The sequence below is a fragment of the Microcaecilia unicolor genome, chromosome 2, assembly GCF_901765095.1.
Source record: "Microcaecilia unicolor chromosome 2, aMicUni1.1, whole genome shotgun sequence".
Lineage (NCBI taxonomy): Eukaryota > Metazoa > Chordata > Amphibia > Gymnophiona > Siphonopidae > Microcaecilia > Microcaecilia unicolor.
This window is the reverse complement of record NC_044032.1, coordinates 512,699,545-512,715,885: the sequence shown is the minus strand read 5'-3', so window position 1 is coordinate 512,715,885 and position 16,341 is coordinate 512,699,545. Positions and strand designations below refer to the sequence as shown.

At 42.8% G+C, this 16,341-nt stretch overlaps 1 protein-coding gene across 1 annotated transcript in view; it reads right to left on the bottom strand.

Moving 5' to 3' along the window:
* Window positions 1–2,875: 2,875 nt before the first annotated feature.
* Window positions 2,876–16,341, bottom strand: part of MED28 (mediator complex subunit 28) — a 52,472-nt gene continuing 39,006 nt past the window's right edge. Inside the window, exon 4 of the mRNA XM_030192607.1 lies at window positions 2,876–4,376. Within this exon, the coding sequence (XP_030048467.1) occupies window positions 4,179–4,376 (198 nt within the window). The 3' untranslated portion in view covers window positions 2,876–4,178. The remainder of the gene's footprint in view (window positions 4,377–16,341) is intronic.

Here is a 16,341-nt window from a genome sequence, read left to right as displayed (position 1 = left end):
GGGCACATAAACATTAAAATTGTAAGTTTTTGGCCCTGATACCTCCCCTTTCATAGCTGCCCATTGACCCTCTGTGACCTATCCATGCTAAACTGCAGATATCTTCTAAGGATTGCCACCTGTGTTGTCCGAGGCCCGCCGACTGTGGGTACTCCCCCATAGTAGCCCCTCATCACTGGTCCTTAAGTGGGTTTCCTGTAATAGTACTGTCACTCAAATTCCTCCATTACCATCCTCCACTTTTGTGATCCATTCACATTCAATAAGCCTATACCCAGCCCTTGTTCCCCATCCCTTCCCTATTCCTACTACTCCCTCCTTGGAAGTGTAGTCCACAGAGAAACAGCCCTATACCACAACTAAAAGTATCCTTCTGCACACCGTCCATAAATTAAACCATCTCCAAACTGTACACCATTGTCCTATCTTCTCCCCTCCTCTCACAAAACCAGCCCCTCCTTCCTCCCTCATCATGACCCTCAAAACTCATATCCCCCATGACCCAAAACAGCATATAACAGGCTCTGTTATCCTGCAGTCCATTATCCGATGTCTCCGATCTGTTGCTTGATTGCTATTTCAGTCATCTGCCTCTCTCTCTGGCACCTGCTTCCATAATGTCCCTGACCCTTTTGTTGCTGCGATTGTGGCTGGATCCTGGGTTCCACAGGGGGGAGGAGGCACCCCCTCTAGACTCTCTCATCTCTAGGATTCTCTGAACCTCCCCTTGCTTTTGTCACTTTTTGTGTACACCCTCCTGCTGTTATTGTATGTCAAATGTGAACAGCCAGTAGTATTTGATATTCCCTTTCCACATCAGCTCTGTAAAGGGCCTTAGGGTTCCACACTTCTGCAGTGTCAGTTGGGATATGTCATTATAGATCTCTGCTGAAATATATTCGCCTTCTCTCGGGATTCTGCACCTTCCTCTAATGCCACTCAGCCACCTCTTAATGCCATGCACGGTGGATTTTAGCGTGGGCTCCAATGGAGCTCCTTCAAAATGCAGCCATCTCCGCCGGGTGATGTCACTTCCTCCCACTTAAATCACTTTTAATATAATCCAGAAGGAATTTATTGGAATCTCTCTCTTTTAAGTTTCATGTTCTAAAAAGGGGAGTGCCCCCCCCCCCCCCCCCTGTTATCTCCTGTCCTTTTTAACATCTGTTTAGCACCATTAGCAAATGTCTTAGAAGATTCTGGTATGGAATTTTATTAATTTGATGATGATTTTCAATTTGTGTTTTTTTATTAAGGATAATCAACCAGAAGTCACTGTTAGCTAAATACTGTGTTCAACTAATATTGAATAGCTATTAATAAACAGTCTGGTTTAAATGTACTCAAAATTGGAAGTCATGTGGATTTCCAGAAAAGATTGCCCCTTAATAAATGTTTAATAAAACTTATTATACCACCTTTTCTGATGAGCAGGCCAAAATGGTTTACAATCAAAAGCATAGAAGTATAACTAAAAGACAGAAAAGAATGCCATAAAAAAAGACAGAATAAATAAGCAGTACATTTCTAAGAGTATGTCTGAATCTTTGATCAATATCAGACTCAAAAACTAGGTTCCAAGAGTGAAAAATAAGTCTTCAACAAAAATTTAAAAATTTTAATGACAACTCTGGCAAAGGTACAGAAGAGAATTCCACAAAAGAAGGACAAGAAACAAAAATGCTGAGCGCCGAGTGGATTCCAGTTGGGTACAAGCAAGAGATGGAAGAATTAAATGCTGTTCATATTGAGAAAATTATTGGGTGGTGCTCCACTGCTACTGCGTGATAAATTCAGTAGACATTGACATATGTATTCCTACATTGGGAGAGTAGTGAGGTCAAGTTTCTTTTAACTCTGTATGGTTCATTAGCTTAAGCTGTTCTTGCAGGCATTACTAGTTGACTAAAGGTAGTCCCCCTGTACACAACTGTGAATGACTCATGGGGGTTGGCGCTTGTGTGACAGTTTCTTCGAAGGCTTTTAGTGGGGTGATTTGCTTTTGTGACAGCACCTGCTTTTAAAGGTCATCCTGTTGCAGTTGATGTATGATGGGTTTAAATTCTCTTCTCCACTGATGAGTCATAGGAAACAGGTCTAAATAGACTACCACGTGGTAGCCTTCCCATTGAAATCCAGTCATCGTTCTCATCTTTAGTGCAATCTGCTGCTTCCCTAACTGTGAAAACAGATGATGATGGCCCTTCACATATTTCTTTTAGGATGACCCAAAGTTTTATGTGCTCTGTCCAACTTTATTTCAATATCAGCACTGGCACTTGAGACTGGCCTGGATGTTTTTTTTTTTTTTTTTCAGATTTGCATCACTACCACATTATAGCTCATATATTTTGGGAGTTCAGGCATTCCTCTAATGCATTGGTTACTTCTTAGCATTATATTTTCTAAGACCTCAAGCCTTGAAATCATTTGCACTGTGCCTTTCTTTAACACACCCTATATAATAATTTGCACCTCCAACGTTCTACGTCTGGATGCCTGGGTTTGTAACACAATTCCCATTGGTCCACCCACGCATCTAAACGTGATGACATCAGAGGGCGGATCAGTGAGAGGGAAGGGAAGCCAGCAACAGCCAGCCACAAAACATTGGTGGTGAAGACAGAATCACAGGAGAATTGCCCCCCCCCCCTCCCCTCCCCTCCCAGGCCCCCCTCCCTCTCCTCTGAATTCCAGACCCCCATGCCTCCCTCCCTCCCTCCCCTCCGAGTGGCAGCCCGACCTGTGTTGGCCTCCTCTTCTCCCAGTCCTACGCCTGCCCCTCACCTTCCTGCATGCCACCCAGAATGTAAAAGTTCTTACCTCGGGGTCCGGCGGCAGCAGTGAAAGACGAGCAGGCACGGCGCTTCAGCCTGCCTTCCCTTCTATCTCAGCTCTGCCTCTGGTCCCGCCCTCATTTCCTGTTTCCTTTGCTCTTTTGCATTGACTCACCAGATGCATCGCTAATACATGCTTCTACCTCTGTGATAGTGTCCAAGTCCTGAGACCCTTCCCTCACGTAAGAGTATTCCTTAAATTTGGCTTTTTTTTTTTTTTTTTGCTGTGTTGCCATTCTTTTCTTGTACACTGGGACTGTACTGCTCCCAAGGTGGTATCTGGGTGATCATTTACCTCCTGGTAACTGTGGATTGCAGCATTTCTTTGGTCTCACAGGCAGAGCTCTCGATTCATATATCCACCATATAAGGTAATGTCACTTCCTCCCCATCACAAATGTTTTTCATAAAAAGGGTGGTGAATATCTAGATGCCCTCCCAAAAGAGGTGGTTGAAACAAAAACTGTAGGAGAATTTAAACCAAGACATGGAATATACTCAATAGATCTCTTAAAGGGAAGGAGGATAGAAAGCACAATTAGACCACTTCAGCTCAAAATGGCTGTGAAATTACTTAGGCACATCTATGAAATCATGGGGCAAATAGCCTGCACTAACAGCAGATACAACCCCAACAATCTTACTGGGCAAACTGCATGGGTCATCAGCAACTTTGGTAATAGTTTTGCAAAAACTCTAAGCCATAAAATTGTTTATTACATTTTCTTCTGCTAAAGAAACTGACAAATTCAGCTACGATTCAGCCCAGTTCTATGGCAATTTACTTGTATAAAAAAGGTATTACCCACCTCTGTGATCTAGAAGTGCGATAAAAGTTTATTTTATATTTATTTTAAAAACTGAAGTTTGTGGATTACGATGGATCCTGTGATAGTGTAGTTTTTGTAGTCAATCAGCATAACAAGGTGGATTCTAACTATCTGTATGAAGTACGGCAGAGAAAAAAAGTCAAAACACTACAATGAACTATGTTCACTATGGACTCTGGCTATATCTGAAAACTACCGTGCTCATATTCCATATCTTTATATAGCATATAATATACAGCACGGTAAAATACTCTTAAATGTTCTGGCTAATAATTTTACATGAGCACATAGTTGGTGTGTCCCTTGGCACTATCTACCTGAAAATGCAAAAACTCCCAATTAGATTACTGACAAGTCAACTGTTCCAAACATTGCTGAGCATGCTGAGAGGATTTATCCAGCAACTTGGCAACTGTATATCACATCTATGAAGTCAATCAATCCTATAATTAAACATGTTGAAAATTTCCAGAACTTCTGCTTCAGAGACTATATTAATATGAACTCTTCATCACGTTGGTTTCATGGGAGCAGGAAGATTAGCAGAAGCCTGTTCAAGGTAGGCTAGTGGTCCTTGAGGTATTTCTGTAGATTTTTTGTGCTGCACACTGACGTCTTCAAGGACCTGTTGCCAATTTCTCAGTTTACTTAAATGTTTCTGAATAAGAGCTTCTTTCCTTTGTAATTCATTTCTTAGCTCTGAAACATCCTGTAATAGAACAAGAGGAAGTATTTAATGAATGTCTCACTTCAAACAAAATTTATATTTTTCTAACAAATGTATTAGAGTACTAAACATTTTTTAGTTTCAATCATTTCATATGGACCATGTTTCGCAATGAAAAGCTGTCTCAAGAGACCCAATTAATCACTCTTTCAACATGCGGCTGTTCGGGTACCTTAAAGTGTTCACCCACATGACCTACGTTGTTCTGCAAGATAATTTTTTAAATATATTTTTTACTAGTTTGAAGCACTCAGAGCACTTAAATGAAAAGAAAAAACATCTTGAAGAGATGGAAGTGATGTCACCGCTCTGAATGGCTGCCTATCCTCTCTGCTCCTGCCTCTACCACACTATTACTAGCATAATCCTGCTCCATCTTGGAATATAGTGACTTACTTGGTCGCAAGCATACTGGAGAACCTGTTTGAACATGAGCAAGGCGTCTCTTTCAGCAAAAAAGGCCAGGGAGCATCCTCGGTTCGGACCACAGCAAAGGTTTCGCTGAGCCACGAGTCCTCAGGCCCCGATTCTCTATTGGACTCTGACTCCGTGCTATCCTTAGCTGAAAATTGCTCACTCCCGACTCGGCGGGGTATTTCTAAGAAGTTGCAACAGTGGCTGCTGGAGACTCATTCTGAAATCAAGTCCTCTAAAGAGATGATTTTGGCACAAATGGCGACACGGAGCTCTGATATGCGGGAGTTGGGAGGGCGCATGGAAGAAGTGGAACTTAAACTTGATGAGCATGCAGATTTGATTGCAGCTAACTTCCTGTACTCAGCAACTAACGAAGCAAAATGAGGAGCTCCTCTATAGACTCGACAATTTGGAGAATCTTGGACACCAAAAAAATCTGCGCTTTCGGGGTATTCCTGAGGGCGGTCCAACTGAGAATGTTCCCACCTCGTTCACTTCCTGTGCTGTAAGCTGTTGGGATTGGACACTTCTGATGCACCATTAGCTCTGGAAAGAGCCCATCGTGCCTTGGGGCCCCACTCCAATAACTAACCCAGAGATATCATTGCATGATTTGCCAACTATGTGGACAAGGAACATGTGGTACAATGGGCACGGCAAGAGTCACATTTAGATTACAATAATGCTTTCAGTTTTCCAGGATCTTTCTCTATTCACCTTGTCCCAGTGGCGTTTAATGAAGCCAGTCTTGGACATATTGCTGAACGAGAAGATTCCATATTGCTGGGGTTTCCCTTTCCTCTTACAAGGTAAACAGCACAGGGTTCAGTCCTTGGCCACAGCATGGAAGCTGCTGCACCTTGCTGGTTTAGCTGCAACAACCTCCCCTCCGGGCTACTCTGTTGCTCCTGTAACTAGAGCAAAGATTCAGAAGTGGCAACGGGTGCCAGAGAAGTCCAAGAAGACTGTTCCCATAGAGGCTGCTAAGGCTCCTGTATAAATGAGGATGTATATTTGATATGTTGGAGTACTTTTCTGGATGCTTTACGGTATCTGTATAGTCTGTGACACTGCTCTGTATAATTGATATCTGGAATAATATGAGTGCCCTTTTCGGAGTAGTGTGGTAGGAAGATGTGTCTAGAAGGATGTAAGTGTGAAAGGTAGTTGGCCATGGATGTGGGGGGGGGGATTCTTGATATTATGGTTTGTATTTAATTGGATCATGTGTGTGTTGGGGGGCTGCAGGGGTGCTTGGGGCTGTTTGTGTGAGTCGGGTACTCTGAATCCCATTCAGGCCAACTTTCTGGTCTGCTGTTTGTGTTAAATTGGGGGGATGTTGGGTTTTGGGATGACCTTCCTGTTGAGGGATATGTGTAATTTCTTCCTGTCCAGGATTGGGAGACTTTCGCTAACGCTTTCTTTTTGTATCTACTCAAATGTGTTCTGAATTAAAATTGGTATCTTATAATGTGAAGGGGCTGAACTCACCTCAAAAATGTCAAAAGCGGTTTAAAGAATTGTTACATTTAAAATGGCAAGTGGTATTTTTGCATGAAACCCATCTTCAGCAAGTTCATAAAAAATTCTTCTCTCTTCCTCATTTCCCTATTGTGTACTGTGCATCAGCAGTGGGAAATAAAAAGAAAAAAAGGTGTTGCTATTCTGTTGCACTCTTCCCGTCAAATACAGGTGATCAAGACAAAGCGAGACCTGGATGGGCGTTACTTATTTTTTTTTTTTAATGTTCAAATTTGTTTATTGAGGTTTATATAACATTATTTTTATATCTTCTCCTGGACCAAGTAGAGGCTACTCTTGTCTCCATTTACACTCCTAATGAACATTAGGATTCCTTTTATATAAAATTGTGTGAAGCTCTATCTCCCTTTCTTAAAGGTAAATTGATAGTGGGAGGTGATTTCAATGCTATTTTCAATCCAACTTTGGATCGTTCAGGGTGTGTATCTAGCTCCAGTTTTAAGCTATCAGCCGCACTGTCCTCCTTTTCTAACTTACTAGGTCTTACTGATGTATGATGTGTTGCTCATCCTAGAGTTTGTGACTACACATGACATATACTCTTGTATAGATTCTCTTTTGATGGATACTCAAATAGCAGCAGGAGCTCGTCTGGTATTGGCAGTATAACACTTTCTGATCAAGCTCTAGTTTGGATCACTGTTTCTAATTTGCTCGATGAGGACAAGGACCAATGATGGATCTTGAATACATGGTTGCAGCAAGATGCTAAAATATTAAGGGGATATTGGTTGCTTCTCAAAGAGTACTTAGATGTAAACTTGAGATCTGGGCCCACGATGGGAATGATTTGGGATGCTTTGAAGGTGGTCTCTAGGGGTTATTTTTTGCACCAAGCAAGTAAGCGTACCAGTCTACAGCAACAACAGGTATCTCATTGTATGGATACTATAAGACATTTGGAGGAATGCCATAAAGTTACAGGTTCAATTGAAGTACTCCATGAACTTCAAGCAGCCAAACTGCAGTTGAACGACATCTACTCGGAGCAGTTAAGGCACTTGCAATCGTGTCAAAAATTACATCATTATGAGTTTACTAACAAAATGGGTCACTAATTAGCCTTGAGGCTCAGGGCTGCGCGTGCTAATCGAACTGTTCTTCACACAGGGGACAGATCAGCCCAAATGTTAACTGTCATCCCAGATCCGACAACAATTCCAGGTTTTCTAAGAGACTTTTTATTCTCAGAATACTAATATTTGTCCAGAAGCTATCACACCTTATTACTTTGCTTACCTTCAATTGTCTCATTTTCTTTCTACACATGCTATTCATTCCCGGTAACGCAAGATGATTCCTTTTTAGAAGACCTGTGTGAGGTCTAAGGGCTTGATTACCTGTGTTTATAAATATCTTTGCTCCCTGACACCTTTTTATACCCTTCATTGGCTTAACTGGCAGTCTGAACTGGGGATAGTGGTGAGCGAGGATGACTGGAAAACATTGGAAAGAGCTCTGCTGGGGATCTCAGTTTTTGTGCCACTTTAAAAAAATGCTGTAAAAGTCATGTTTTGTTAGTACATAAGTACATAAGTAATGCCCATACTGGGAAAAGATCAAGGGTCCATCGAGCCCAGCATCCTGTCCACGACAGCGGCCAATCCAGGCCAAGGGCACTTGGCAAGCTTCCCAAACGTACAAACATTCTATACATGTTATTCCTGGAATTTTGGATTTTTCCAAGTCCGTTTAGTAGCGGTTTATGGACTTGTCCTTTAGGAAACCGTCCAACCCCTTTTTAAACTCTGCTAAGCTAACCGCCTTCACCACTTTCTCCAGCAACGAATTCCAGAGTTTAATTACACGTTGGGTGAAGAAAAAAAGTTTCTCCGATTTGTTTTAAATTTACTACACTGTAGTTTCATCGCATGCCCCCTAGTCCTAGTATTTTTGGAAAGCATGAACAGACGCTTCACATCCACCTGTTCCACTCCACTCATTATTTTATATACCTCTATCATGTCTCCCCTCTCTTCTCCAAGCTGAATATCCCTAGCCTCCTTAGTCTTTCCTCATAGGGAAGTCGTCCCATCCCCGCTATCATTTTAGTCGCCCTTCGCTGCACCTTTTCCAATTCTACTATATCTTTCTTGAGATGCGGCGACCAGAATTGAACACAATACTCAAGGTGCGGTCGCACCATGGAGCGATACAACGGCATTATAACATCCTCACACCTGTTTTCCATACCTTTCCTAATAATACCCAACATTCTATTCGCTTTCCTAGCCGCAGCAAAACACTGAGCAGAAGGTTTCAGTGTGTTATCGACGACGACACCCAGATCCCTTTCTTGGTCCGTAACTCCTAACGTGGAACCTTGCATGACGTAGTTATAATTCGGGTTCTTTTTTCCCATATGCATCACCTTGCACTTGCTCACATTAAACGTCATCTGCCATTTAGCTGCCCAGTCTCCCAGTCTCGTAAGGTCCTCTTGTAATTTTTCACAACCCTGTCGCGATTTAACGACTTTGAATAACTTGTGTCATCAGCAAATTTAATTACCTCGCTAGTTACTCCCATCTCTAAATCATTTATAACTATATTAAAAAGCAGCGGCCCTAGCACAGACCCCTGAGGAACCCCACTAACTACCCTTCTCCATTGTGAATACTGCCATTTAACCCCACCCTCTGTTTCCTAACCTTCAACCAGTTTTTAATCCACAATAGGACATTTCCTCCTACCCCAAACACCCTCCAATTTCCTCTGTAGCCTTTCTTGAGGTACCTTGTCAAACGCCTTTTGAAAATCCAGATATACAATATCAACCGGCTCTCCTTTGTCCACATGTTTGTTTACTCCTTCAAAGAACTGAAGTAAATTGGTCAGGCAAGATTTCCCCACACAAAAGCTGTGCTGACTCGGTCTCAGTAATCCACGTCCTCGGATGTGCTCTGTAATTTTGTTTTTAATAATAGCCTCCTCCATTTTCCCCGGCACCAACGTCAGACTCACCGGTCTATAATTTCCCGGATCTCCCCTGGAGCCTTTTTAAAAAATGGGCGTTACATTGGCCACCCTCCAATCTTCCGGTACCACGCTCGATTTTAAGGATAAGTTGCATATCACTAGCAGGGGGACCGATTTCCAGTGAGCTGCCAGAGTGACTCTTGTAGCACACACAGTATGCCTTACCGAGATCTTGCGGTCTTTTAAGTCCAAGTACCTTCTTAGGAAACAAAAAATATATTAGGGACAATTGGATTGTGCACGATAGCCATTTTTGAAGTCTATGTTGGATCACCCTCCAAAAGGCTCGGGCTTTGACACATGTCCACCAAAGATGGCCCTTAGTGTCAACTTCCCCCACGTCCTTTCCAGCACAAATTGGAGGAACCAGGGAATATATGTTGTAACTCACACCAGCTTGGTTACAACATATATTCCCTGGTTCCTCCAATTTGTGCTGGAGAAGACGTGGGAGAAGTTGACACTATGGGCCATCTTTGGTGGACATGTGTCAAAGCCCGAGCCTTTTGGAGGGCAATCCAACATAGACTTCAAAAATGGCTACCATGCAAATCCAATTGTCCCCAATATATTTTTTGTTTCCTAAGAAGGTACTTGGACTTAAAAGACCGCAAGATCTCGGTAAGACATACTGTGTGTGCTACAAGAGTCACTCTGGCAGCTCACTGGAAATCGGTCCCTTCTTTGGTTAAATGGCTCACTAAATTGTGGTACATATGTGACATGGAACGCTTATTGGCAAAACATCGACACACCTTGCGTAAGTGGGAAATAACCTGGGAACCATTCCTGACATGTTGTTCGATTTGATTTTTGTCAGTGGTTGCTGCCTGTTCGTTTCTTCCTTCCTGGACATTTGACTATGGGGATGAGGGATTAGTTGGGCGAGATGGGTTTCAAGATATATTATAAAACATCTTGAAAAGTGTTGAGGTTCAAAGTTCACTACTTCTCAATTGTCTATAATAAGGACACACTGTTTTACTTTATATAAGTACAGAATTGTATTTTTTGGTTGTATTGTTCTCAACTTGCCTGTTTGAATATCAATAAAGATCTCATTAAAAATTTAAAAAAGAAATCTTGTAAAAACGTGATGATCAACAGTGTGCAATGATTGAAACTAAAGGACATAGCTAGACCTTTGGCCCGTGAAAGTCCTGTGAGAACCTATGAGCATGCTTTATATTATTTTACATTTGAAATATTAATATAAGTTCATGTGGCCTAGTGGTTAGGTTGGTGGACTCTGGTCCTGGGGAACTGAGTTCAATTTCCACTTCAGGCACAGCTCCTTGTGACTCTGGGCAAGTCACTTACCCCTCCATTGCACCAGGTACAAATAAGTACCTGTATATGTAAGCCGCATTGAGCCTGCCATGAGTGGGAAAGCGCGGGGTACAAATGTAACTTTAAAAAATGTTTAAATAAAATGATGATGGGATTTTTGTGTATTATGTGATATGATCTTCCCCACAATATAAATTTGGATTGTTCCTTCTTTTTAATAGTGGTATATCAAAAAACAACATACCAAATATAACAGCCAAAAAATACACTATAGCACTCCTCTAAAACGTGGGCAACAGTTCGGTAACCAAAATAAATATCCACTTTACACATCCACTCCAGATCATATCTTTTGCTCAAATCAGAAAGTAGGGCTAAAAATTGTACCAGCGTCTTTTAATTCAAACAATACACAAGCGAGTGTCACAATATATCCACTCTTCAAACAGGAGCTGATGCTGCAATCAAAAACAAAACAGCTAAACTCCAAAGTGAAGTTTAAAAATAATTCAACTTCGCTTTCAAATAAAACAACTCACCAGCGTCTCCGTAGTACAGCTCACGCTGTGTACAATGGGTGCTTAAATAGGTCTCACTCATGCTATGACCCTAGCAGGCTCCAAAGATTAAAAACTACATAGAGCCAAATAGTGTAATAAAAACTAATAGCGCAAAATGAACAGTAACTACTAGAAAATAAAAATGGAAAATACTTAAAATCCCTTAACATGCAATTGAAACACATATGCGTTTTCAGTGACTTCATATCTGTTTAGCACAACTGAACGTAGAGTCATATGAAACTAAAAAATTCTAGTAGTACTGTCATAAAACATGCCCACAACTTCTTAAAAGCGATAAATCTGCAGGTACTGAAAATCTGCACAGATCCACTTCCCTTAAAATGAAGTTAACTGTTTCATATTGTAGGCTCTGGTGGGTTTTGATATTGATGTACTGCATATAGTATGAGGGTATTAATTTTATTTTATTTATCTTAGAGTTATACATATCTATGCCTTGTCCAATTTATTAAATATGCAGATGAAGTTTTATGTATGCTGGTGCTAATACAGCAATATTGTGAGATGATGATTATTTGAACTCAAGTTGATCTATTTATATTAAGAATGAGTTCCAAGTTGTATAATATGATATAAACATATGAGATGATTTTTCTAAGCATTTTATAAAATGGGCCTCTTTTTAATGTGATGCTTTTTTTTTAGTATAAGTAGTCCTTTTGTTACTATAGAGCTAGAATTGGATTTTGTGATTGTTGTATTGCTTACACTGAATGTATTAAATTAAGAGGTGTTGTATAAAGGAAGTGCATCTGTGCAAATTTTCAGTACCTGCAGATTTACTGCTTTTAAGAAGTCATGGGCATGTTTTTATGACAGTACTACTAGAATTATTTTTAGTTTCATATGATTAGGCGTTCAGTTGTACTAATGGATATGTCGTCAACAGAATTCACATGCGTTTCAATCGCGTGCTTGATACTGGCAAGTGTCTGTGTTTTGAGTGGATACACAAGAAGTATATCTATATTTGTCATTTGCTTTTCCACATTCAAGAGCCTGTTGGAATTATTCTAGCTCTCTTATAGGAATCCACATGGAATGTTTTGATCAGTTTTGTTTTGGTTTCTTTGGAAGGTAACCAACATACAATTGAACATCTAGGCCCTTGAGGCAGGCCATTTTTGGCTGAAACACAAGTCGTATCAGGTCTTTAGGAAGATTGAGGGTCTTTGTGAAGATTAAATAAAGTACTTTTTGGAAACCATTTGTATGAGGATTTTTTTGGTCTCCTCTATTGTTGAGTGCTTGCTATTTTTTGAAATACAGCATGATGAAATTTCCTGTTGAGAATGCTGCTTTTAACAGTGTTGCACAGACCACATTTTCCTCTCAGATTTTGAATGTTATGAAGAAATCACCATGCTGCAATAACCACAAACCTTTTTAGGAATATTTTACTGTTATTTGATTCTGTTGGAAATGGGTTCTATACAGGGTTACCATATTTTTAGAGACAAAAAAAAAGAGCGAACTTACTTGTAAATAAAAAATATCAAGCTGAAAATTCAACCACATTAAGATATTACTACGAGTCTTATAATATTCAGTTGTGAACATATTTCATTCTTTAAATTATATTATTTGCAATTTTTATTTTAAAAAATTTTTTGTGGAGGAAAAAGACTTCAAAAGTCTTAGCTCGGCAGCAGATATAATTTCTAAGTGCTGGCTCTTCATAGACTCCAGTACTATCACTGGTCAAAAACCTCCATTCTTCATTATAACTTTGTTACAAATTTTTCGTGTGCTCTTCTTCAGTACTCGTATCAGGGGCGTAGCCACGGGCGGGCCTGGACGGGCCCAGGCCCAGCCATTTTCCCTCCAGGCCCGCCCATCCACAACCTTTGCGCGCTGCCCTTTTGTCCCGCGGAGGCAGCGTTTCCTTCCTGCCCTGTCTCCCCAAGCTCCGCTGCATCGGTCAGTCCCTGCAAGTGGAATCCTCCCTTTCATCCGTCGCGCTGCGCTGCCATACGCACAGGCAGCTTCGCTCCTCCCTGCCACGTTGATCTGGCCCACCTCTCTCTGATGCACTTCCTGTTTAGGGCCGGATGGACGCGCAGGGAGGAGCGAAGCTGCCTGTGCATATGGCAGCGCAGCACGACGGACGAAAGGGAGGATTCCACTTGCAGGGACCGACCGATGCAGCGGAGCTTGGGGAGACAGGGCAGGAAGGAAACGCTGCCTCCGCGGGACAAAAAGGCAGCGACAGCGCGGGAAGGATGTGGATGGGCGGACCTGGAGGGAAAATGGCTGCTGGGACATGGGGGGGAGTGGAGGAAGGGGCTGGAGGGATGGGAGAGAGCCACTGGGACATAGGAGGAAGGGGCTGGAGGGAAGGGAGAGAGCCACTGAACATGGGAGGGAGAGGAGGAAGGGGCTGGAGGGAAGGGAGAGAGCTACTGGGACATGGGAGGTAGTGGAGGGAAGGGAGAGAGCCACTGGACATGGGAGGGAGAGGAGGAAGGGGCTGGAGGGAAGGGAGAGAGAGCCACTGGACATGGGAAGAAAAGACTGGAGGGAAGGGATAGAGCCACTGGACATGGGAGGGAGAGGAGGAAGGGGCTGGAGGGGAGAGAGCCACTGGGACATAGGAGGAAGGGGCTGGAGGGAAGGGAGAGAGAGCCACTGGACATGGGAAGAAAGGACTGGAGGGAAGGGATAGAGCCACTGGACATGGGAGGGAGAGGAGGAATGGGCTGGAGGGATGGGAGAGAGCCACTGGGACATAGGAGGAAGGGGCTGGAGAGAAGGGAGAGAGCCACTGAACATGGGAGGGAGAGGAGGAAGGGGCTGGAGGGAAGGGAGAGAGCTACTGGGACATGGGAGGTAGTGGAGGGAAGGGAGAGAGCCACTGGACATGGGAGGGAGAGGAGGAAGGGGCTGGAGGGAAGGGAGAGAGAGCCACTGGACATGGGAAGAAAGGACTGGAGGGAAGGGATAGAGCCACTGGACATGGGAGGGAGAGGAGGAAGGGAGAGAGCTACTGGGACCTGGGAGGGAGCAGAGGAAGGGGCTGGAGGGAAGGGAGGGAGCCACTGGACATGGGAGGGAGAGGAAGAAGGGACTGGAGGGAAGGGAGAGAGCTGCTGGACATGGGAGGATGGGGAGAGAAAGAGGGGAGATGGATGAAAGGATGCAGAGAGAAAGGGGAGAGACTGGAAGGATGTGGAGAGAGAGAGAGAGGGGAGACAACAGAAAAGGGTAGAGAGATAGAGAGACACTGGATAGAAGGAGAGGGGAGATAGAGACATTAGATGGAAGGATCAGGAGAGAGGGTAGATGGGTTGAAGGATGAGGAGAGAAAGAGGGAAGACACTGGATGGAAGGGTAGGAAGAAAAAGGAGATGCTGGATGCAAAAGAAAGAGGGGAGACACTGGAAGGATGGGGAGAGAAAGAGGGGAGCTCCTGGATGGAAAGAGGGAGAGGACAGAGTAGGGAAAGACTGGAGAATAAGAGGAAGGGGCAGGTGGAGAACAAGGGTGAGGAAAAGATGAAAAGCCATAGGTGATGAATGGACAGGAAACCCTGGCAAGAGAAAGACGAAGGAAAGCAGAATCTAGAGACTGGGAGCAACACAATGAGAAAAAGTAAATGGCCATACAACAAAGGTAAATAATTTTATTTTTAATTTAGGATAAAGTAATATGGTACCTGTGTTAATAAAGTTTCAGAGACCAATACTTCCTTTCTTAGGTCAGGAGAGGCTACCATAACAGCATTATACTGACCTGAGGCAGGAGGTTTTGGCCTCAGAAACTTCATTGAAAAGGGTGTTAGGCTATTAAATAAATTATTTTCTGAAATCTGATGCACTGAAAAGCAGCACTTTACCCCTATGTGACAAATGCATCTGATTAGTGTGACTAAAGTTTGCTGGGGAAGGGGGGTAGAGAGAAAATTTTGTGCCCACCCACTTTAGGTTCAGGCCCATCCAAAATTGGCAGTCTGGCTACGCCACTGACTCGTATATCAAAAGATTAATGTAAACATTTGAAGGAACTTAGCTTATTACCCAATGGGGCTCTCCGTTTCACTTCAACACCAAGCTTCGAGGGGACTAAGTGCTTCCCAGTCTCATTCATGTGCCAAACCTTCAAACATGGTGTTCTGCAACTAAAAGATGCTGACCTTTTCATATATCTGCTGCTGAACAAAGACTTTTGAGGTCTTTTCCCGCACAAAAAAAAATGTTAAATAAAATTTGCAAATAATTTAAAGAACACAATTTGTTCACAACTAAAACTTATATGACTCACAGTTAGTAATATCTTAATGTGATTGAATTTTCATTTTGATATTTTTTTGTTATTGACAAAAAAAAAAAAAAAAAAAGAGGATAGAAAACATAAAATGCCACCCTTCCCTGCCCCAGCCGTATTGTCACCTTGAACCCTCTCCCCCTCCCAAGAAAGCCAGATTCTATAAGCAGAAATGCATTTTCTTCTATAGCCTAAATATAAAGTTAAAAAAGATGTATATTTCCAAAAAAGCAAACATCCATGAATAGCAAGTCCTCCTTTCCTTTTTCTCCCATCCATGAGGAGCTTGCCCCCTTCTCTCCCTCCCATCCATGTGCAATTTTGCCCCCTTCTCTCCCTCCCATCCAGGGGCAGCTTGTCCTCTTTCTCTCCCTCCCTGACCTACCTTACAGCCCTGGTGGTCTAGTAGCCTCTTCAGGGCAGGAAAGAACCCCACTCTTTCCTGCCCACTTCTGCCGCTTCTTAAAAAGTCTCGGCAGCCATTTTCAAGAAGCGGTGGCAGCAGGGAGGTCAGCGACAAAGAGCAGGAAAGAGTGGGGTTCTTTCCTGCCCCATAGAGGTCACTAGACCACCAAGCATAGGTTCCGCTTTGGCCACAACACAGAGACCCTGCTCATTTTTTTATATGACACCAACTGGGTTGCCCTTGACCAATGACAGTTACCATTGTTTCCCTCAATCTTTCATTGACTTTCTACTTGGTTGATCACGGTCTTCTTCTACTCCGTCATCTCCACTCTATTGGGTGTGGTCCTTTCCTGGTTTTCTAGCTCTATCTCCAAACACTCTTTCAAGTTCTCATTCTCAGGTGCTTCTTCTCCTAGAATGCCCCTTTAATCCAGCGCCCTCAGGATTCTATCCTCTCCCCTACC